At 49.7% G+C, this 23729-nt stretch overlaps 2 protein-coding genes and 1 long non-coding RNA gene across 4 annotated transcripts; 2 read left to right on the top strand and 1 right to left on the bottom strand.

The window, feature by feature from the left end:
• The first annotated feature begins 131 nt into the window (after window positions 1-131).
• Window positions 132-7690, top strand: MUTYH (mutY DNA glycosylase). Its single transcript, XM_068539764.1, is given in 17 exon segments — window positions 132-467; window positions 3119-3245; window positions 3793-3941; window positions 4033-4072; window positions 4187-4260; window positions 4393-4434; window positions 4516-4587; window positions 4665-4778; window positions 4864-4961; window positions 5044-5188; window positions 5273-5336; window positions 5512-5703; window positions 5808-5944; window positions 6030-6182; window positions 6359-6400; window positions 7496-7588; window positions 7590-7690. Coding segments are annotated over 16 exon segments (1575 nt in total). The 5' UTR covers window positions 132-467; window positions 3119-3124; the 3' UTR covers window positions 7629-7690.
• Window positions 7691-8101: 411 nt separating this feature from the next.
• On the bottom strand, window positions 8102-9887 carry HPDL (4-hydroxyphenylpyruvate dioxygenase like). Its single transcript, XM_068539767.1, has one exon. It carries the CDS (start codon window positions 9616-9618, stop codon window positions 8503-8505), a length of 1116 nt encoding a protein of 371 aa, XP_068395868.1. The 5' UTR covers window positions 9619-9887; the 3' UTR covers window positions 8102-8502.
• A 2421-nt stretch (window positions 9888-12308) lies between these two features.
• On the top strand, window positions 12309-22980 carry LOC137761037 (uncharacterized). 2 transcript variants are annotated; one of them, XR_011073385.1, is made up of 5 exons: window positions 19165-19244; window positions 20382-20551; window positions 21107-21295; window positions 21886-21999; window positions 22687-22980. It is a non-coding gene; the product is annotated as an uncharacterized lncRNA (long non-coding RNA). The 2 variants fall into 2 exon arrangements; XR_011073386.1 differs by lacking the exons at window positions 19165-19244; window positions 20382-20551 and adding an exon at window positions 12309-12447.
• The last annotated feature ends 749 nt before the right edge of the window (window positions 22981-23729 follow it).

The following is a 23729-nucleotide window of genomic DNA, read 5'->3' as shown; positions in this document are numbered from 1 at the left end:
GCGCTAGGAGCCTATTGGCTGGCGGGGGCCGGTTCACCGCCCGGATTGGCCGGAGCCACGCCCCCTGGAGTTCGTCAGGGAGCTGGGCGCTGGAGATCGCGCGGGAGGTAATTTTTTCTTTGCGTACCACGCAGTGGGACCGTGGGCCTTCGCGTTACCTTGTCTTCATCGATTCGGCCCCGGGGTGGGGATCCCCAGAGGATGTGGCGCTGCCTGAGCTAAGCTTAAAGCACGCGTAGGAGTTATACAAAGACCGGGGACTGTAGGGGAAAGAAGGATATTTGGGAAGGGGCAAGCTGCCAGGGAGGGTGGAGAGCTCACGGCGTTCCAGGAAGTGAAAGAAGCCGGGACGGAGACAGGAGATGAGGCTGCGGAGGGTGAGAGCGACCGGCTAGCAGGAACACTTGTGAAACAATCCGTGCGCGTGATAATAAGGATTTGAATTAAGCCTCCGGCAGGGACAGATTGTAAGTAATTAGGAGATGTAGTTGACCTTGAGGGGTTTTGGACATGATTCCTGCTACCGTGAGAGTTGTCCCTACCGTAGAGTAGCCCTTTCCCAAGGGCTCTGCTTCCCACCAAGGATTCAGCCCTTTATCTCTTTACTTGCTGTTTCCAGTTCATCTTCAACCTTTCTCTTGAGTCTTCTCATTATTCTGAATTGTTTGGATTTTTCCCATTCTGGAAAAAGGGGAACCTCCTTTTACTATCCCTCATCCCAAATTAGTTTAGCAAGTATTATATACAATTTGCCTGGCACCGTGCTCGGCTCTGGGGACACAACAGCCAACAAAAGATACCCAGTCCTTGCTTTCATGGAGTTTTACAGTTAAGTGGGGGAAGCAGACACTGATCAAAGAATCACAAATAAATATGAAATTAAAATTGGTATAAGAGCAACAATGGAGAAGTACACAAGAGGGTAAGACTGGGGGGATCTGATTTGGACATTTAAGTCAAGACCTGAAAAATGAGTAACTGTTAGGTAAAACATAGAAGAGCTCTCCAAGCAGAGGAAATGGATTGGGTGAGGCCTCAAGGAGGACAGACACTTGGGGAATTTGAACCAACTATTTCAGGACAACATGGCTGTTGCATAGTGAGCGAGGGGGATGGGGCTTGTTGGAGCCTACAAAGCTTATATTAAGAGGATTGGCTTCTAAGAGCAATGGGTGTGACAGCCAAAGCCCTCCCCAGTGGCCTACATAGTACTTTGTAGTCCTAGGCTCTCCACTTTCTTTACCTCTCTGACCTCATCAACTCCTCCCCCCTTCCTCATTCCATTCTAACCATGCTGGCTTCCTCATTGTTCTACAAACACCAGGCAGCCTCCTTAGGGCCTTTGCACTAGCTTCTTAGGATGCCTTTCCCACAGGTATCCATTCACATGGCTAACTCCTTCAACTGCTTTAAGTCATTGGTCAAATATCACTTTAATAAGGCCCACCTTGAGCACCTTCTTTAAAATTGCAACACTCCCAAACCCCTACCCACTCATCGCCTTCACTGCTCTACTTTTCCTCTTTATGCTAGTACTTATCACCTAACATCCTATATAATTTACTGATTGTATGCATTATTTATTTCCCATTAGAGCATAAGCTCTGGGACTTGCCTGGTGGTCCAGTGGTTAAGATTCCATGCTCCTAATGCAGGGGACACGGGTTCAATCCCCGGTTGGGGAACTAAGATCCTGCATGCCACACAGTGTGGCCAAAAAATAAAACAAACCGTCTATAGACTTCAAATAATAAAATTAAAAAAATAATAATAGTATAAGCTCCAGGAACCTTTGATGTTTTATTTGCTGAAGTATTCCAAGTGCCTAAAACTGCTCCATAAATATTTGTTTAATGAGTTAATGGGAAGCTGTTGAAGGTTTTAAGTAAAAAAGTGACATGACCATGTCTTAAAAGATTGCTTTAGTCTTCAGAGAACGGATTGTAGAATGAATGATGGAAGTCAGCGAGTTTGGTTAAGGAAGTTTGGCTAGGAAGTGGAGGGGGTGGGTCTTGTGGAAGGGATTGGAGGAGGAGGAGGGAACATTCCTCCATATAATGGGATAAACGAGAAGGAAAGTGCAGATGGAGGTACGTTTGTACATTCGTTCTTTTCTCTGAAGGAGGAAGCAATCTCTTTTGATGAAAATGAGGTGTGAATTAAAAAGTTTGAGGAGAGAGTTTGAACCAGAGGCTCAGCAGGGACTGCAGTATAGCCAGGTGCAAACTCTGCAGGCACACCTTCGGAGTTTGAATCGAAAAGTTGCTTAATCACAAGCCTGTTTCCTTATAACTGAAATGGAGGTAATCCTAGAACATACCTCACGGAGTTGTCAGGAGATTGAGAAATCTGGTAAAGCACTTAGCATGGGGTCTGACATATAACACTCATTAACTGTTAGCTACTTTTAGATATTAGATTAAAGGCAGCCAGAACAGTAAGGGAAGAGTGAAGATCAACCAGATGTGTTTTCTCATTACTAATGGATAGGCGGCTATGATCTACTAAATCAGGAGAAGATTAGGAATAAAAATAGCTCATCTCCGTGCCCGCCCCGCCCCGCCCCCCCCCCCCCCCCCCCCAGTTTGCCATCTTCTCTCAGGCAAATCTTTCCCCTCTCTGATCCTTGGTTTCTCCTTTTTTTTTTCCCCCCCTTTGCATTTTATGTTATAAATCATTATCACAGAGGTTTCTCCTTTCCATAGAATGAGGGTTTGGACTAGATGATTACTAAAGGCTGTTTCAGTGTAAATGTGCTACATCTCTAAGCAGATAAACCTCCTACCTACACCTGTACTCCCAGGGATACACAGGTGCTCCCACATAGGAGGCTTTTGTCCTTGACTCAGCCCAGCCCTGGCCTCTTATTTTGTTTATGTCTCCAAGACTATACTAATGCTGGTCCCTCTGAGGCCACTTGCAGAACCTCAGCCCTACTGGTCATACCTCAGTGCCACAGCCAGCCAAGAACAAACCCATGAGCATCTGGGGAGTGCCTGGAGAAGAGCTAGACACTTTATATGAATGGTGTGGGGAGGGAGGTAGCTTTACCCTCTGCGGGGCCCTAAGATTCAGCCTCATGGCGACTGACTACTTTGGCTGGGCCTTTCCATTCTAGTCAATCATGAGGAAGCCACGAGCAGCTGTGGGAAGTCGAAGTCGTTGCAGGAAGCAGGCATCCAGCCAGGAGGGAAGGGAGAAACGTGCCCTCAGCAGCAGCCAGGCCAAGCCCTCTGCACCTGACGGTGAGGAGCTTGGTCTTAGAGACTCAGGGGCTGGTTTAATTGGCCATGAAAGGGGACAGATTCAGGCTGGGAAGGGAGCATGGTATGTATCAAGGCATTAAGGAACTAATTAAGGTTCTAATTCTGACTTTGCTCTGTGGCTTTGGGATAATTGCTCTGAATAGCTGCTTTCTTACCAGTGACATGGCGTAGTAGTCTGTGCATTTCCTTCCTCACTTGGCTCTCATGGGATCAAATGAGTTTATCAGCCTGTCAGTGTTTTGTAAGTGGGAAGGCCCTGCACAGGTATATATTGTGCTTGGCTGAAACTTGGATTTTCATTATGACCCAGAGACAAAGGAGCCAGGGGTATCACCCTGGGAAAATGAAGGCCAGAAACTTGGCTAAGGCTACCCAGGGCTAGAGGCTCCAGGTCCCAAGCTCAAGCAAGGGCTTGGGGGTGGGGGAAGCTTTAAGTGGAACAGACTGAAACCAGGCCACAGTGCCCCAGATTGCTGGTGCACAGCCTGTGCAAGGACGATCCCTGAGTTTTCTGAGGCTCCAGCAGGCCTGGCCAGGCAGCAGGAGGAGGTGAGATTGCAGGCCCCTGTCTCCCCGTACCATCTATTCAGAGACACAGCTGAGGTCACAGTCTTCCGGAAGAGCCTGCTGAGCTGGTATGACCGAGAGAAGCGGGACCTACCCTGGAGAAAGTGGGTAGGTGGGTGAGGGACGGGGACGGTGGAGTGGGGGAGGCTGGTGCCCAGCCCCCTCTGCACTAACTGCCCATCTGGGATTTCACTGGCAGGTGGAGGGTGAGGTGGACCTGGACAGGCGGGCATACGCTGGTGAGTACATCTCCTGAGAGCAGGGCTGCTTTGCCTGGACGCTCTCAGGTCTGGGTCTGTGGGCTAGGAGCAGGGCTGGTTAGCAGTGTCCTCATACCAACCCCTCTTCCCCAGTGTGGGTCTCAGAGGTCATGCTGCAGCAGACCCAGGTTGCCACGGTGATCAACTATTATACCCGATGGATGCAGGTGACTTCAGGGAACGAAGGGGAGGGTCATGGTCCAGACCCCAGATGACTCCTTTGGGGTGGGAATAAAGAAGGCTTCCTCCACCTCCTTCACCTTTGGCCTCATCTCTTTTTGCCTGCCTTCGGGCTGTAGAAGTGGCCAACGCTGCAGGACCTGGCCAGTGCTTCCCTGGAGGTGAGAGCCACCCTAGGGTGGGGGAATGGGGACTACCGAGGACCGACCTCTGATCCCTCTGACCTCTGACCCCACCCACAGGAGGTAAACCAGCTCTGGGCTGGCCTGGGCTATTACTCTCGAGGCCGGCGGCTACAGGAAGGAGCCCGGAAGGTAAGAGGATGGCGGGGGGCGTGGGAGCCCCAGGGCCTCAGGTATCTTATAACCTTGAGCCTTCCCATCCCAATCAGGTGGTAGAGGAGCTAGGGGGCCACATGCCACGTACAGCAGAGACCCTGCAGCGGCTCCTGCCTGGTGTGGGGCGGTACACATCCGGAGCCATTGCTTCCATTGCCTTTGGCCAGGTGAGCCCATAGCCCACCCCCATATTGTGCGTGCCCGCCTTCCTTCCTCCCAGACCAGGCTGACTCCTGGACTCCTCTGTGCCAGGCAACCGGTGTGGTGGATGGGAACGTAGTACGGGTGCTATGCCGTGTCCGAGCCATTGGTGCTGATCCCAGCAGCACCCTTGTTTCCCAGCAGCTCTGGTAGGATATTGGAGTAATGGGGGAGATTGGGAGAGTTGTCTCCAAAGGATCTTTGGCTCACAGCAACGTTCCCTTCCTGTAGGAGCCTAGCCCAGCAGCTGGTGGAGCCAGCCCGGCCAGGGGACTTTAATCAAGCAGCCATGGAGCTGGGGGCCACAGTGTGCACCCCACAGCGCCCGCTCTGCAGCCAGTGCCCTGTGCAGAGCCTGTGCCGGGCACGCCAGAGGGTGAGCCATCTGGGGAAGGGGCAGTCAGGGGTCCTAGGGAGTGACCCCTGCCCCGTGACATCCTGCCCTGTCTATGCCTCTCAGGTGGAGCGGGAGCAGCTCTCAGCCTCACGGAGCCTGCCAGGCAGTCGTGACGTGGAGGAGTGTGGTGAGTGCCAGCCCTAGCCCTTCCCTGCACTGTCGAGGAGCTGCCTGTAGCCGCCTCATTCCATTTCATTCTACAGTCTGAGTAAGATTCTACAGAGCTGGGCCAAGGCCTGCTCTCTGGGCTTGGCACCTAAGCCCACCTGGCCTGAGTGGGGCTTTTGGATCTCTGTTCCCAGCTCCCAACACTGGACAGTGCCAGCTGTGTGCGCCTCCCACAGAGCCCTGGGACCAGACCCTGGGAGTGGCCAACTTTCCCAGAAAGGTCAGTCGCAGGCCCCCCAGGGAGGAGTGCTCTGCCACCTGTGTTCTGGAGCAGCCCAGGGCCCTTGGGGATGCCCGAATTCTGCTGGTGCAGAGGCCCAACTCAGGTACCTTGATCCTGGGAGTGCAGGGAGGTGGCATGAGCAACAAGGACGAAATAGAGGCATCAGTAGCTAAAGCCTAACCGATACCTGGCTGCCCTCCCTCTCAGGTCTGCTGGCAGGACTGTGGGAGTTCCCATGTGTGACCGCAGAGCCCTCAGGGCAGCACCAGCGCAAGGCCCTGCTGCGGGAACTGCAGAGTTGGGTTGGGCCCCTCCCGGCCACCCGCCTTCGGCACCTGGGACAGGTGAGTGAGCAGGGGAGGGGCCAGGAATGATGGCTTCTGTGGCCACATCCACAGGTCTGTTTCAGCCTCTTGGCGCTCCCCCCAGGTGGTCCACACCTTCTCTCACATCAAGCTGACATATCAAGTATACGGTCTGGCCCTGGAAGAACAGACCCCAGAGACCATCGTACCACCTGGAGCTCGCTGGCTGACCCGGGAGGAGTTTCACACTGCTGCTGTCTCCACCGCCATGAAAAAGGCACTACCTTTGTTGTCTTCATTGTACTTTTTGTGTTTCCTACATGTTCTAAGTGAACCGGTTACTATGTAAGCAAACAAAAAAGCATATTTTAAACAAAGGTGCTGGGGTATGAAGTTGAGGGCTCTTTGGGGTCAGATGCCAGCCCTGCACTTTCCTACTCTCTTCTTGTCTAGGTGTTCCGCATGTACGAGGGCCAACAGCCAGGGACCTGCAAGGTGAGTGTCTTGGCCCTCACCCAGCCATCTCTCTCCAGGACCAAATCCACAGGTTTTCAGTGAGGTAAATGACACACGTTTGGGTGAACAGTCTCCACGACAGACTTCACTGGGGCGAGAGAAATAGTTCTTGACCAGGCTTCACAATCTGGGTCCAGGGTAGAGAGGGGACAAGAGCAAATGATGGAGACAGTAGTGTCACAGGTGTGTGAAATGTTTGTACAAGATTTTGTGGGATATGAAGTGGGGAGCTATCATTTTTATCTGGGAGGCAAGAATCAGGAATGGCTGATTGGAAGGAGTGGCTGGTAACCTGGGTCCTAGAAATGAATTATTTTCTCCAGGTTTGGAAGGGGAATCAGCTGTAAAGATGTTCTTTCCAGGCCCAAGAGTAGTGTGAACAAAGGTGGGATACAGTACAGTCTGCAGCACTCAAGGAGCTGTGAGCATTTGGTTTAGTTGGAGCGGTGAGCAGGGCCTGCCCAGGCCAGTCAGGGACGTGAACACCAGGCCACTGAAGCATTTTAGGTGGAGAGAGGAGTCATCTTTACGTCTTAGGAAGACTGCCTCAGGCTGCGTTTTTTTTGTTGTTTTTTGTTTTTAATTATTTACTTTTGGCTGCGTTGGGTCTTCGTTGCTGCGTGCGGGCTTTCTCTAGTTGCAGCGCGCGGGGACTACTCTCCGTTGCGGTGCGCGCACGGGCTTCTCATCGCAGTGGCTTCTCTTGTTTCGGAGCACGGGCTGTAGGGCTCTAGGTGTGCGGGCTTCAGTAGTTGTGGCTCGCGGGCTCTAGAGCGCAGGCTCAGTAGTTGTGGCGCACGGGCTTAGTTGCTCCGTGGCATGTGGGATCTTCCCGGACCAGGGCTCGAACCCATGTCCCCGGCTTTGGCAAGCGGATTCTTAACCACTGCGCCACCAGGGAAGTCCTCAGGCTGCCTTTTAGAGAGTTGATCGAAGAGTTAGATACTGGTAACAGGATGGAAGCTTTACAATATTAAGGCTAGAATCTGAGCTAGATCAGTGGTGTGGGGGGAGGGGTGGAAGGAGAAGATTCTGTTGCCCCCTCAGTACCTCCTTCCTTCGGCTTCTGCACAGGGTTCCAAAAGATCCCAGGTGTCCACCCTGTCCAGACGGAAAAAGCCCAGCGCAGGCCAGCAAGTCCTGGATAGTTTCTTTCGGCCCCACATCCCCTGCTGATGCACCCAGCCTCAACAGTGCAACACAGTGATGCCTCTGGAAGCCCCCACCCCCTGAGAATCGTGTTTAATAAAGTGCTGATTTTTGTAGTCATTCTGGAGACTTTCCACCTTCTCCTTAGCCCCCTCCCTCCTCACCTCTGAGGGACCCAGAAAGTGGTAGAGTCCTGCTTGGTCCTGACTTCCACTGCTGAGCTCCTAGCCAGCCCTGGGCAGATGGAGGAGGGGAGTGTTCTGTCCTGAGTGATGTGTCCTCCAGCCCCAGAAGAGAAGAAGGCAGCTGCAGGGAGCCCCTGCCAGTGGCTGACATCCAGCGCTCTCAGTCCATGTCTCTGGTCAGCTCTGATTGGAGTTGTGTTATCACCCTAGAGCAGGTGGTTGAGCTCAGCCCTGACTCAGCCCCTCCCACCTGCAGTGGCTGGTCCCTAGGGAGAGGGGAATCACAGAGGAGGATTTGTTTTGTCTTAGACTCCTACCTCAAATAATAAATCATTTATTTAGGGGTACATTACATATGCAGTGAAACAATACAGAAAAGCAGAGGGTTTTTAATCATAATATTGGCGGTGTGGTGGAGAGAAATGGGGTCAGAGAAGGACACAAGGAGGGTTCAGAAATATTGGTTATGTTCTATTTCCTAATTGTGTAATTCCTTTATTCTTTACACTTTGCATATATGTTAGATATAGACAATATGAGAAACGTTTCACAGTTTTAAAAAAAATCCCATCTCTTTGGACCCCTGTGAGATTCAACTTCTGGCACGATGAGATGGAGGCCACACCTGGTCCCTAAAGACAAAACCTTTCACTCCAGGCCTCTGTGGGTGTCTCTGAGTTCCAGCAGGCCCTGTGCTGGACTCCCCAGTGCTCCAGGACAGGCGGCTACACCCAGCTTCAGCCCTTCTCAGGCTTCCTGGACCCTGGCAGCTTGCTCCTGCACAGACTGCCACAGGGCCCGAATGTTGCCCTGGCCAAATCCAGTGGCCCCCTGCCTCTGAATCAGCTCCAGGAAGAAAGTGTCCTCTGCAAAGAGGGACTTGGTGAAGACCTGAAGCAGAAACTTGCCTCTGTCACCATCTAGCAAGACCCCCTGTCGGGCCAGCAGGCTAGGCTCATGCCCTGCAGCCAGGATCTGCTTCTCCTTGCCTGGCTGCTGGTAGTAGGCCTCAGGAGGAGTCAGGAGCTGACCCCCAGCCCCTGCCACCCCCTCAGTGGCTTCAGTGATATTTGGTGTGTATAGCCCCACGTGCTGCAGCCCAGGTCCCCCGTTCCGGGCCAGGAACTGCTCCACTTGGTCCTGTGGGCTGGTGACCCCCAGCAGGGACTCAGCCAGCACGAGGGTAGGGACAGCACTACCCGTAGGGGCCTGCAGGGCGGTGAGCCTCAGCCCCCCACGCCCGGACTCTGCTGCCACCTCCAGGCCCAGCTCCGGATCCTCACCTGGGCTCAGTGGCAGGTGGTGAAAGCCTAGACAGTCGTGGAACCAGCGCATCAGTTTTGGGGAGCTGCTGGGGGTGCAGGCCAAGGTCAGGTGGTCCACGTGGCTGACCCAGCCCGGGCCAGGTGCGGAGGGCACAGGCCTAAACCCGGGCAGGAAGGGCCCGCAGAAGCCAGTGCGCTCCAGCAGCGTCAGGCTGAGGTTGCCGGCCGGCGAGCTGACCACGGCGTAGGTGGCGGCGCCCTGCTCATCCCGAATGCTGACAGGGGGCACCGGCACGCTGCAGCCGAGTGCCGCCAGCGCCCGGGCGGCGGCGCCCGCGTCGGCCACGTCGAAGCACAGGTTCGTGGCACTGGGCACCGCATGATGCGGGTCCAGGCCGTACAGCGGCTCTCCGGACCCCGCGCCCTCGTTCACCAAAAAGACCGCGTCCCCGCTCCGCAGAGCCAGCTGCCGCCAGCCGTCTGCTTCCCGCACCGCCAGGGGCTGGAAGCCGAAGAGGCGCTGCAGATCCTGGGCGAGGGGCAGCCCCGCGGGCACGTGGAAAGCGATATGGCACAGACGGCGGGCGGGCGCGGCCATGGCGGTCTGGATGGCGACCCCGGCCTGTCCTTCCCCTGGGGACAATCACTTGTCGTTCGGGACTCGGAGACTGTCAGTCCCTGGCTTGTCGTCGGAAGCCGGTGGAGTCCAATTTTGCCGGCAGACCGCGTTCCTCGATCTTTTTCGGGGAGAAGCCACAGACGGACCACTTGGGGGCTTGCGGTTCCCTCTGCCGAACCACGCCAAACTGAAGCTGCCTGGAGACCGCCGAGTCTGAGCTGCGGCTCTAGAGAACCACGCGGAGCCAGTGCAGGGGTGGGGCGAGAGAGAGGGGGCGGAGCCAGTGACTGCCACTCTCCACCCTCTCGCTCAGCCTGTGTCGCCGAGAGTACACCGGGGACACAGGACTGACCCTTCCCATGGCCTCTGGCTGGGCCTCACTCTTGGGCACTGACCTTCCCACGGCCTCTGGCTGGGCCACACACCTTTGGGCACTGAGCCTCCCAACCCCGGACCCTGGAGATCACAATAGCTGCCTTCATTAGGTGCCAGGCACTGGGTTCCCACTCATGCCCCAACCTCAGAGCAAAGGGAATCAGCCCTAGTTGGGGGAACAGTCCGAATTTTCCCTCTACAAGCACGGACTTTCTTAGCAATTTCATGTTTTAGCTTAAAATTTTTGGAGAATTTTGCTTTTAATTTCCTAATGTTCCTTTAAAACTTAAAATAGAATAAAATGCTTTAAATTACAGATTTTCACTCTTTCCCCAAAATGGTCCAGAGAAATTTATGTTATAGGAAGATAGACCATTTATATAGCTCCTAAATGCATCTCTCTTTTGGGAAATCTCTCAGCTGCTCCTTTTCAACCCCACTTTTCCCTTAACATTTTTTACCCCCTTGTCCCAAACAAGATTTGGAGAAAAAAACAGTGGCTCAGGATCTGAAAGGAACAGCTGCACGGGCATCCTTTCTCACCCTCCTGACTCTATTAGGACTAGAATAAGTCCTCTTTGCTCTTTCCAGCTCCCTGATTGAGTATTAGGCCAGAGGAGCTTTCTGGGGGCATTTCTGGCCTTGCCACTGAGAACTGTGTGAGATCACTGGATTGAGGAAATTAGGAGTCGTCTGGAACTTCACCTGGTAGCTCTTGAAGGGTTTGGAAGGGCATTCCAAGAAGGGCAAATGGCATAAGAAAAAGCTCAGTGAGGAATGTGAGCCAAACCCTCAGAGGAGCAATGGAGCATAATGTTGGGGAGACAGTTGGGATGGATGCCTGTGGTCTGAGACAATGCAAAAGAGATTCCTTTGTCAGGCAGCCTGGTGTGATGACTTACTGTTGAGTTTCATTGGCAGGAGGGAGAAGGATGTGATGAGGGGACAGGGCTTAGAAAAACACCTGGCTGGGTGTTTCAGGCCTACAGCCAGGAAGGCAGTACCCGAAGCGGGTCAGCAGTGGTGAAAGGCACTTGGTGCTACTCTGCACTCCAGTGAATTTGAGAACATGGGCTCCAAAAGCCAGACAGACCTGGGTTTAAAAATCTACCTCCAACACTTACTAGCACATGTATAACTTTGGGCAAATTGCTTAACTTCTGAGTCTTAGTTTCATCATCTATAAAAATGGGAATAATAATAGTACCTACTTCATGGGATTGTTGTGATTAAATGAAATAGTATATGGTGCAGCCTGGCAAAAGAGATCCAGGTTTTAGCCTGTGAACCTGGGCCTGACTGTGGGGTCAGGGCATACAAAGGACTACTCCTCCGTAGTCCTGAGCACTGGGAAGGCACTGGGAGGGCTCTGGCTTTGGTGGTGGATTCTGGGGGAGGAGGCCCTGGGAATAGGGATCTGAGTGGGCTGGTACAGAAAAGGCAATGCTCTGCCCCAGCTATCATGATTGGGGCCCCAAGGGAGCAGCTTCCAGGCCTTTGGTCCGGGAGAAGGAATTTCCACTCAAGGGCTCCAGGTATGGACAGAGGGAACAGAAACAGGACCCCTGACCAATCACTTCTGACCTGGGGGAGGGTAGATTTCCAGAAGCTAAGTGGGGGTTGTCTTAAAGAAAAGGGTGACCTTGTCTGGGGCACGCTGCCCTGCAAGGGCACTGTGTTTGACTTTGGCCCAGTGCATAGACTGGGCTCTGGAGACCAGCTGGGGTTAGAGAACTAGACTCTACTTCCTGCAGCCCTGCTGGCGTCTTGGCCGTGACCTCCTGGGATCAGACTCGTGTCCTCCTGCGATCAGGACCTTGCGGAACTTTCCCAAGATGGGTCCTCCGAGCCTGGCCGCGGTTGCACTCCTCCTGGAGCTACTGATAACGAGGGTGGGCGCTACTGATAAGGAGGGTGGGCGCGCAGGTCGAGACCTGAGGGAACCGGCCGATACCACTGGAGGGCGCGCGCGGGTCCGAGAGGCTAGGTGGTGACGCCTCTCCTATACATCTGCCTTCTACAACGACAAGGGCTGTGGAGGGCGGAGGAATCGAACTCTCAGAGCTCTCAGGCTAGGCCGGCGGCTACCCGAGGCACACTCTGCCCCTGCAGAAATCCTGACCCCTGCCCGCCCGCCCCCCTCCCAACCCGCTCCTTCCCCTCCCCTTCTCCTCCCCTCTCCCCTCCCCTCCCCACCCCTCCCTTACCTGACCCCGCCCCTCCCAAGTTCCCTCCTTCCTTCCTTCCCCTGAAATCATCTCCCGGAAACTCCCGCCTTTCTGGCCGCGCCCGTCCGGAGCTCCCTCCCCATCCCGGAGGCGACCGCGGATGCTCCCTCCTGTCTGGCCTTGTCCCTGCCCTACCTCCATGTGATTCCGTTCTTCTCCTTGAGCCCTTGACTTTTTATGAGTGACCTGGAAGACCTCAGAGAAGGTGACTCTGTGTGTGTGTGTGTGTGTGTGGTAAAACACACATAATATTCACCACGTTACATTTTTAAGGTACAGTTCAGTGGTATTAAGTACATTCATGTCGTGCAACCATCACCTCATCCATACTCTGAACCCTTCCTCCACAGCTGACACTGTACCCTTTAGATAGCTCGCCACTCTCCCCTCCCCCTGCCCCTGGCAACCACTGTTCTATTTTCTATCTCTGTTATGATTTTGACTACTCTAGGTACCTCATGTAAGTGAAATCGTGCAGTGTTTGTGTGTGTGTGTGTGTGTGTATGTGACTGGCCTATTTCACTTAGCATAATGCCTGTAAGTTTCATCCATGTTGTAGTATATGTCAGAATTGCGAGAAGGTGACTTTTGAGTTAATTCCTGAAGGAAGTGAGGTGGCAAGAGGAACAAATGTAAAGGCCCTGAGGCAGGAATGGGGCTGGTGTATTGGAGCAAAAGGCCAGTGCAGCTGGAATAGGATAGGGAGGAGGGGGAATAGTAGCCATAAGGCAAACTTTGGCTTTTACTCTGAACACGATAGGAAGCCACTGGAGGGTTTAAGCTGAAGGGTGACCGGATCAGACTCCACATTTCTATTGAACCTCGCTGGCTGCTGAGCTGACAATAGGGTGGAGGGGAGCAAGGGCAGAATGGGGAGGCCAGTGAAGAGACTGTTGCTTCTAACATTGTCTGGAGGACTAGGGAAGGCTTCCCAGGAGAATCTGAGACCAGAAGTTTGGGTAGGAATTGACAAGGTGAGGGGTACCTTTATGTGTTGGAGGTTGGGAGTGAAGTGTTCCAGGTGGAGGACACGGCTTATACAAAGGTGTGGAGGTGAGAGCAAGTGTAGTTGATTGGCAATTGTTAGTACAGTTGACCCTTTTTAAAAAGAAATTTTTTGGCCACACTGCGCAGCATGCAGTTTATTAGTTCTCAGACCAGGGATCAAACCCGCATCCCCTGCAGTAGGAGTGCGGAGTCTTAACCACTGGACTGCCAGGGAAGTCCCAGTTGACCCTTGAATAACACGGGTTTGAACTTACATGCGGGTCCACTCATATGCAGGGTTTTTTTCAGTAAATACATACTACAGTAGTACATCATTCGTAGTGCATTGAATCCGAGGATGCAGAACTGCAGGTGTGGAGAGCTGACTGTAAAGTTATATGCAGATTTTACAGGGATTTGCAACTGTGCAGGGGTTGGCCCCCAACCCTACCCACCCCCCCACCACGTTGTTCAAGGGTTAGCTCATTAAACCCCTAGATTGGGAGCTTCCTGGGGAAGAGATGTATTTTCATTTCCATAGGGCAGGGCCTCTACAGGCGCTCTGAAGACCTGCTGATACCACCCTCTCCTCCCCTGTCACTGTGAAGTAAGAAGTAAGAATGCCACCTGGGTTAGACTAACCAGGGCTCTGGGTCTCACCAACACTCAACATCATCAGTGAGCTTGCTTTACTGATTTTCCTCTCTCTCTTATATATCTTCATTCTCTCCCTTTTAAGAGAGGTCATCAGGTCTCTCTCATCTTAAAACAAAACAAACCAAAAAACCCTCCCTCTATCCTGCTTACTTCTACAACTATTTTTGTATAATTCTCTTACCCTTCACAGCCAAACTTATAAAAATAAGAATTTTTAACAATTAAAGTACAGTTGATTTACAATATTGTGCTAGTTTCATGTATACAGCAAAGTGATTCAGTTATATATATATATATATATTTTTTCAGATTATTTTCCTTCATAGGTTACTACAAGATATTGAATATAGTTCCCTGTGCTATACAGTAAATTCTTGTTGCTTATTTATCTTATGTATAGTAGTTTGTATCTGTTAATCCCACACTCCTAATTTATTCTCCCACTGACCCCCGTCCCTTTCCCCTTTGGTAACCATAAGTTTGTCTTCTATGTCTGTGAGTCTCTTTCTGTTTTGTATATACATGTTCATTTGTGTTATATTTTAGATTCCACATATAAGTGATATATATTTGTCTTTCTCTAACTTACTTCACTTAGTGTGATATTCTCTAGGTCCACCCATGTTGCTGCAAATGGCAATATTTCATTCTTTTTATGGCTAATATTCCACTATATATATATATATACCACATTTTTTAAAAAAGATATTTATTTATTTGGTTGCACCAGGTCTTAGTTGCAGCAGGCAGGCTCCTTCATTGCGGCTCCAGGGCTCCTTAGTTGCAGCATGCATGTGGGATCTAGTTCCCTGACCAGGGATCAAACCCGGGCTCCTGCATTGGGAGCACGGAGTCTTATCCACTGCGCCACCAGGGAAGTCCCATATACCACGATTTTTTTAAATTTAACATTTTATTTCATGGAACTAACATATACAAAGTAAAAAAGAGTGTCTGAGAACAAAAAATGATTTTCCAAGTACTTTTTTCTTTCTAGTATTTCATTTATTTAATAAATATTTGTTTTACTCATACTATGTATGGGGAACTTTGCTATCTGCTAAGAACACACACACACACACACACACACTTGGCATTGCCCCTACTTTTAATCTAATTATGGATAATGGCTATTTGTAATAAGAACAAAGACTTCTATGCTTAACATACATTAACTCATTAAACAAAAATACTATAATCATGTCCACTTTGTAGATGGGGAGACTGAGGCAAAGAAGAGTTAAATAATTTGCACAAGGCAGACAGCTGGTAAATGGAGAGGATGGAATTTCAAATCTGGCTTATTTTTAAATTTTTAGTCTCTTAACCATTATAGTGCATTTATTCTCTTAGCTCCCCGCCCACCGCTGGCGCCGCTCAGCTTGTGGGATCTTAGTTCCCCAGCCAGGGATTGAAGCCAGGCCCACAGCAGTAAAAGTGCCTTCTTAACCACTGGACTGCCAGGGAGTTCCCTGCATGTATCTTTTTGAATTAGCGTTTTCATCTTTTCCGGATATATGCCCAGGAGTGGGATTGCTGGATCATACAGTAGCTCTATTTTTAGTTTTTTAAGGAACCTCCATACTGTTTTCCATAGAGGCTGCACCAATTTACATTCCCACCAACAGTGTAGGAGGGTTCCCTTTTCCCCACACCCTCTCCAGCATTTATTGTTTGTAGCCTTTTTGATGATTTGATTTTTGACCATTGTGAGGTGGTACCTCATTGTCGTTTCGATTTGCATTTATATAATAATTAGTGATGTTGAGTGTCTTTTCACGTGCCTGTTGACCATCTGTATGTCTTCTTTGGAGAAATGTCTATTTAGGTCTTCTGCCCATTGAAAATTAGTTTTTTTTAAAAAAATTAATTAATTTATTTATTCTTGGCTGTGTTGGGTCTTCGTTTCTGTGCGAGGGCTTTCTCTAGTTGCGGTGAGCGGGGGCCACTCTTCATCGCGGTGCGCGGGCCTCTCACTATCGTGGCCTCTCTTGTTGCAGAGCGCAGGCTCCAGACGCGCAGGCTCAGTAGTTGTGGCTCACGGGCCCAGTTGCTCCGCGGCATGTGGGATCTTCCCAGACCAGGGCTCGGACCCATGTCCCCTGCATTGGCAGGCAGATTCTCAACCACTGCGCCACCAGGGAAGCCCCGAAAATTAGTTTTTAAAGACATATAAATTATGTAAAATTTCACTGTACATGCTTGCAATAAATATCCAAACATATAGGGACTTCTCTGGTGGTCCAGTGGCTAAGACTCCACGTTCCCAATGCAGGGGGCCTGGGGTCGATCCCTGGTCAGGGAACGAGATCCCCCATGCCTCAACTAAAAACCCCACATGCCACAATGAAGATCCCGCATGCTGCAACTAAGACCCGGCACAGCCAAATAAATAAATAAATAAATATTTAAAAAAATCCAAACATGAAAAAACATAAAATGAAAAGTAAAATTCTCCTTACGCTGACTACCCTGCAGAAATAACCACTGTGAAGAGTTTCTTGTGTATCCTTTTTAAGCCTTTTCTATGCATTTATACAAGCATATATGGCTGTCCTTTTTCCTTGATGCATCCAGTCTTTTTTTTTTTTATTAATTTGTTTTTTATTTATTTTTATTTTTGGCTGCATTGGGTCTTTGTTGCTGCATGCGGGCCCCCTCTAGCTGCGGCGGGTGGGGACCACTCTTCATTGGGGCACGCGGGCCTTTCAATGCGGTTTCCTGTCTTGTTGCAGATCATGGGCTCTAGGCGTGTGGGCTTCAGTAGTTGTGGCACTTGGGCTCAGTAGTTGTGGCTCGCGGGCTCTAGAGCGCAGGCTCAGTAGTTGTGGCGCACGGGCTTAGTTGCTCCACGGCATGTGGGATCTTCCTGGACCAGGGCTTGAACCCGTGTCCCCTGCACTGGCAGGCGGGCTCCCAACCACCGCACCACCAGGGAAGTCCTGATGCATCCAGTCTTGATGCATCCATTTCAATACATGTAAATCTAGCATGTTATTTTTTTTTAATTTAATTTAATTTATTTTTTTTATACAGCAGGTTCTTATTAGTTATCTATTTTATACATTAGTGTATATATGTCAATCCCAATCTCCCAATTCATCCCACCACCACCACCCCCCAGCATGTTCTTTTTAACAGATATATAGTATCCTGTTGTGTGGCTGTTTTATATCTAATTTAACCAGCCTCCTGTTGATGAGTATGCAAATTGTATTTCACTTTAGCTATTTATAAAATGCCACAGTAAACATCCTCTCTGTAAGTCTTTGTGCATGGGTGAAGTACATTTGTAGGCTAACTTCTTGGAAGTAGAATTGTTGGGGTAAAGGCTGTGTGTATTTTTAATTTTCATAAATTCTGCCTAATTGCCATTCAAAAAAGTTGTACCTAATTACACTCTCACTGATAACTTTGATAGTTTAGCCAAATTTATTGAAAGAGTTGTCTACAGTTGCTTTCTCCACCTCTTCACCTCCTACTTACAGCACAACTCACTCTAACTTGGCTTCTCTCCACCACTTCACTTTAAAAGGATCTAAGGAGAGGTTGACCGCTCTCTCCTTCCTGAAACACTCTTGCCCTGGCTTTTATAATACCGTACTTGCCTGGTCTTCCTCTGCCCACTTGTGAATGTTGGTGCTGCTTAGGGCTTCAGTTACCATCTGCATGCAGATGACCCCCACATTGTTTCCTTCTTCCGAATCTTTATCCACCTGCTTATTTGCCATCTTGACGTGCATGTCCCACAGGCACCTCAGATTCAACATGCCCAACATCCTCCTCCTTCTGGTGCTCCCTTCTCAGCAGCTGTTCCACTGCTGTCCAGTGGTCCTAGCCAGAAACCTGCAAGTCATTTTTGAACCTCACTGTCCCTCAACCTTCACCTCCAGTCAGTCACCATGTCCCTGCCCATTCTCTCTCCATAATATCTCTCAAACCATCACATCTCTCATCATCTCCCCACACTACCCAAGTCCAGGTCCTCACTGTGTACCACCTGCACACTGCAATGACCTTCTAATTGCCTCCCTGGCTTTAGACTTACTACTCTCCAAACCAGTCTCCACCCTGTAGCCAGAGTGAGCTTTGAAAAATGCAGATCTGATTATGTTACAGTCCTGCTTAAAACCCTTCACTAAGTTCTGATTGCACTTAGGGTAAAGACAAATAAATCTCCCCTGGCTGATTAGGCCTTGACAACCTAACTGTTGTCACCACTAACAATGGTTAGTCACCAACTGTTGTCACTACTAACCCCCTCCTTCATATTGTAATTAGTTTCTTGAATGTTTTATGCTCCTTCCCACGCAGAGTTTTTGTCTTTGCTGTTCGTTCCTGCCTGGAATACTCTCTCTTTCCCTCCTGCCTTGACCTGGCAAACACCTTCTCAATAAGTAGGTCTCAGCATAAATTTAACTTGTTTGAGGATGCCTTCCAAGACCCTGAGACGTATGCCCAGTGCCTAACACAAGGGTTGGCATGTGTTGAGAGCTCAATAAATATTTACTAATGAACAAGCCAAGGCCTCAAGGGCCAGGTGGGTGATTACCAGACTGCAGTTTTTCACATGACCTCTGGGTGTCACCCTTGGCCTCAACTTAACCAGGTCTTGGCTGGGAACCCAGAAGGAAGGGCAGATTTGATGCCCAGCCTGGCCCATCCATCCAGCAAACTGGGAAAGGTTATGGGAAGCCCAGCTACTTCCTGGGTCTGACACGTTCTCCATCTGCTGTGGGTCAGCTGGCTTGATAGGGTGACCGATCATACCAGTTTTCCCAAGACTGAACTGCCTGTGCTCCCAGGATGTGGAAATTTTAGTCATAAATCTGGGACAATCCCAGGCAAATCAGGAGGATTGGTCACTGAACCATGGACAGAGGGGTTGAAACCCCCACCAATGCACTAGACTAAGGTCCAGGCCCAGCAGGAGAGCTGGCTCCAACCCAGCCAAGCTCCTTGCAGCAACACCACTGGTGGGCTGACCCTGTAGCCTGGTGGTTGTAAGAATTTAGGGAGAGAAAGTATATATACTTTAAAGGAATATAAAGAGACCAACTTATGTCTGACAATGTCTACCATTTATTCAGTGCCTCTGGGCATAACATACTTATACATATCTTTTCTAATCCTCACAGAAACCCTAAGAGTACAGAAGATTGTTTTCCTTTCAGAGATTAGAAAACTGAGACTCAAGAGACCAGACTCAAGTAACCAGCCCAAGTCACGCAGCTGTTAAGTAATACGGTGAAATTCAAGCCCTTATCTGTCCAAGTACAAAGCTTCAGCTATTTTCACTGAATCTTTAGCCTGGCCATTTCCTTCCTTCTCTAGTCACCATTTGGGAGCCCCAGGAGTGTGAGTAGGAGGCAAGAGGCAGGTGTGGGTGGAAAGGGTTGAGGAAGAGGGTCTGTGATCAGGGCCTGAGTGGGGGGTAGGGGATCCACATAGCATTGACAGCTTGCCTGTCCACATCAGAGAAGTCTCTGCTGTCTTGAACTAGGTGTGGGCATAGCCTGGGGACTCTAGGGAGGCCCCTTCACAGGCTGTCATCCTGACACCAGGCTGTATATTCATCGAGAAGCCAGGGCTGTGTTTCCCAGAGTCCAGGATGAACCCAGCCAGGTCTTATCTGATTGCAAATGGACATCTGGACATGAGAGAGGCACAGGGGAGGGGCCATCAGGAGCTAGCCATAAACTCAAGGGATAAGTGAGGGGTGGGGGGATGGGTGGGGATGTGACAAGGGTCATGGTAAGTACAGTGCCTCGCCCAGAGTTTAGGCTCAGTGAGTGGTTGCAATTAATGAGATAGCCAACTGCCCCTCTTTCCCAGAGATATTTGTAAGGCTGAGTTTTATTTTTGCCCAGATGGTTGTTTAGGAATTGAACTGCTTTTGAATACAAAACAAGAGTTGCTTGTGTAGAAGCATGAGCAGAGGCCTGACTTTGGTTGTGTTGAAGAATGGGCAGAGGCCTGACTAGGCTGTGCAGTGGTCAGAGCCCTGATGAACGCTTATTGGTCTGGCAGCCAGATATCCGCTCCACAGGAGGTGTGATAAGCCAGACTCTGGGATTCCTTTACATTAAAAAACAAAATGCAGGCATCCTTCAAGAATTTTAAGTTCTCTGGCAGGAAGGTGCTTTGGGCTGTTCTGTTTTACTTTATTTTATTGGTGATGTCCAAAGATTTTTAGGGTGCAAGATCTGTCCTGGATCATCTTGGCCTCAAACCTGCCAGCCCCTGGCACTGGTATGGCCTGGTACCCCATGGCCAGGTTCTTCCCTGTGGCTCTACTCTGCCAGCCAAGCCATCAGATGGGTGGTACTTGAGCAAGCCTTACCCAGAGTTGGGCCATGTCTCGGCTCTCCCCTAGCTGGCCTTCCAGCTTCCACTAGAGAACTGGGCCTTGTACATTCTAGGGAAGGCTGGGGATCTGGGCATAAAGCAGGGGCGGAGAGGAGAGAAACCTTGATTAAGCTGCCTTGTCCACAGGATTCCTCTTTCCTTCATTTTGAAAATACCTAGTTTGTTCCAACTGTGACGAAAGGGAGGAGGAACTTGTGAAAGTCACCAATACTGTACCATCACATTGATGTGGGACCTCTTGCCAGGAGCTCATGGAAGACAGTGACCTGGTGCAGTGGAAAGCACAAGACTTTAGGGTCAGTCAGAATTGGATTCTGTTACTTTCTTGCTGGGTAACCTTGGGAAAGTTACTCAACCTCTCTGAGTCTTGATTTCCTCAATTGATAAATAGGGATAATAATAATAATGATAATGTCTACATCATATGTTTGTTTTGAGGTCTAAATTTGCTGACCAATGTATATAAAAATATAATATTTATTGAGTGCTTATTTTGTGGTAGGTCATGTTTAAGTGCTTTATAAGCATAATATGAACTCACATAACCCTATGAGTTGTGTACTTCCATTGTCCGTGCTTTATAGATACAAAACTGAGACTCAAAGAACGTGAGTAACTTGCCCACACTGGTAAGTAGCAGAGCCAGGATTTGGACCCAGGCAGTCAGGCTCCAGTTCACATGTACTTAACTACCAAGTCATGATGCCATATGGAGTAGGGCTGAATAAGGAATAGCTATTATGATCATAGTAATTTAGTATTAAATGCTTTTTATATCCATGGTGTTAAGTGTTAATTATTAGCATATTTGGACGCAACGTTTATCCCTTTTGTTCCTATTTCTTCCACAGCCATGGTAACAAAGGGCCTTGTGCTCACTACAGCAGAGCGTCCTGTCTTTGTCCGATCCAGCCCAGTACATCAGTCTCTGCAAATAACAAAAGATGTGGCCACTCGGCTGCCTGTCTGTGCCCCCACCAGAGCACTGAGAAAGGTTGAGGCCTCTCCAACTGGAACTAAACTAGGAGAGCAGCAGACAGGTACATATCAGCTAACCCGGAGCAGGGCTTACAAAAGAGAGGTCATGCTTAATAAACCTGATTAATTTCTTTGAGTGGCAACAATGTAAGCAGACAGGGGTAAAAGGAGGGATAGTATTTTATCCTGATTCCAAGGCACAGGAGTGCAGCTGAAACCAACACACAGATTTTATGGAGATGCTGCTGGGGCCTGGAGGTTTCTGGTGGGGTTCAGCCTTGGGGGCAGCCAGAGGGAAACTCAGTGAGTTGCTCACAGTGACCTAGTGAAGAGGAAACCCAGAGCAGGGACAGAGCACAACCTGCCTAAGCCGTCTAACCTAGACACAAATCTGCCCGTTAATTCCCTTCCAATGGCTTCCTGCCGCCTATATATGATAATAATGTGGGTGATAATTAAACAATGATGGCTGCGTTTATTTGATATCTACTATGTGTAGGGTACTATACAAAAAGGAAACTGAGGCAGAAAGCTTAAGAAACCTACCCAGTCACATACGTATTAACACACAGCTGGGTCTCCAACCCAGTCTGCTCTCACATTCCAGTCCATTTGCAACTGTGTTTAATGATGCGTCTCTTCCATTAAACAGGAAGTCCCTCTGTAGCAGGGACTGATTCAACCTTTGCTGCTTTAGCCCTCAGTAGATGGAAATGCTGAAGCTCCTACGTCCTCTGTGCTTCTCTTTCTGAACACTCTTCCCTGGGTGAGCTCATCCTTGCTTTTGGCTTCAGGTCCCACCTCCTGGAGGAAGACTTCTAGAGAAGGCATTATGGTTGACTCCCTAACCTCTGACACACCCCAGATGATTAGTCTGAGCCCATCGTATAAATTCCTTCCTTCTTACCAGTAACTGGTTTAGGAACGGGGTTATACCCAGTGAGACTAAGAGGACATTTGCTGGGGGGCTTCTGGGAAAGGTTTTCTCACTCCTAGGAGAGAATCACTGGAAGCGACATTCCCAGTGGCTCTCTTCCTGGGAATGTTGTCAAGTCTGGATATGTCCTGGACCTACTGCAGCTGGTGTGCTCCCAAGCTGAGAATGGAGCCAACAGCAGGGATGGCAGAGTGGAGAGCTGGAAGGAGTCTTTGTCCTTGAAGGCATGAGTGCCCTGCCATCCCTGGAGGCCACCCTAATGCTGAACAAGGGAAATTAAATATTGTCACTGCTGAAGCTATTGAGAGTGGGCTTTCTGATATTTTGTGGTGGAAAGCATCCTTACTAATATAACCAGGGCAGCATTTTGACTTTTGTGGGCCCCTTCCTACAGAAGAACAATTTCTTTTTAAATTATGTTTTATGACGGCATTGGTGTAAAGATGAATATATTAATATTATCTATTAAAACATCTTTATTAAAACTTTTTTTCTGGGATTTCCCTGGTGGTGCAGTGGTTGGCAATCTGCCTGCCTATGCAGGGGACACGGGTTCAAGCCCTGGTCCAGGAAGATCCCACATGCCACGGAGCAACTAAGCCCATGAGCCACAACTACTGAGCCTGTGCTCTAGAGCCCGCGAGCCACAACTACTGAGCCCGCGAGCCACAACTACTGAAGCCCACCACCTAGAGCCTGTGCTCCACAACAAGAGCAGCCACCGCAGTGAGAAGCCTGCACACCGCAACGAAGAGTAGCCCCCGCTTGCCGCAACTAGAGAAAGCCCACGCGCAGCAACGAAGACCCAAGGCAGCCAAAAAAAAAAAAAACAGAAATAGAAGTGTCTTTAAAAAAATAAAATAAAATAAACTTTTTTTCTAATTTAAAGGAGATTAAAGCATTTTTTTTTTGAGGAGCCCTAAGAGTATTGGGGCACGAATGTGCCTACCCATGCCTAGTAGATAGACTGGTGCTGGATACGACTCCCAAATAGTCATGTCCAGGCCATACCTCCCTTTTGACCTTCAAACCTGCATACCCCACTGCTTATTGGATAGTTCCACTTGAGTGTCTTACCTCAAATTCAGCATACCTAAGGCTGAACACACAGTTTCTCCCACACCTTTTCTTTGTCCAGTGTTCCCTGTCTGAATGAACTATGTACTGACCAGCTAGTTGTACCAGCCAGAAACGTGGGACCTCAACTTCTGCCTCACCCTGTGTCCAATCTATCACCAAATGCTGTCACTTTCCCTCTTAAAGGGCTCTTAAAAGCATTTATTTATTTCCCTCTCCATTCCTTTTTTTTTCTTTTATTTTTTTGACCGTGCCATGCGGCATGCAGGATCTTAGATCCCCAACCGGGGATTGAACCCGTGCCCCCTGCAGTGGAAGCACAGAGTCCTAACCACTGGACCACCAGGGAAGTCCCTCCATCTACACTCCTACCTCCACTGCTATTGTCCTAATCCATGTTACCTGGATTACTGCCATGGACCCTAATGGTCTCCCTACACTCTCCCTGTAATCTTTTATCTACACCGTCCTCAGAAATAGTT

The sequence above is a fragment of the Eschrichtius robustus genome, chromosome 3 (genome assembly GCF_028021215.1).
Source record: "Eschrichtius robustus isolate mEscRob2 chromosome 3, mEscRob2.pri, whole genome shotgun sequence".
Taxonomy (NCBI): domain Eukaryota; kingdom Metazoa; phylum Chordata; class Mammalia; order Artiodactyla; family Eschrichtiidae; genus Eschrichtius; species Eschrichtius robustus.
This window is presented reverse-complemented; position numbering and strand designations above follow the sequence as displayed.

What these genes read in the sequence shown, in the direction of transcription:
- HPDL (XM_068539767.1), bottom strand. Translation starts at nt 9,618, where the DNA reads ATGGCCGCGCCCGCCCGCCGTCTGTGCCATATCGCTTTCCACGTGCCC.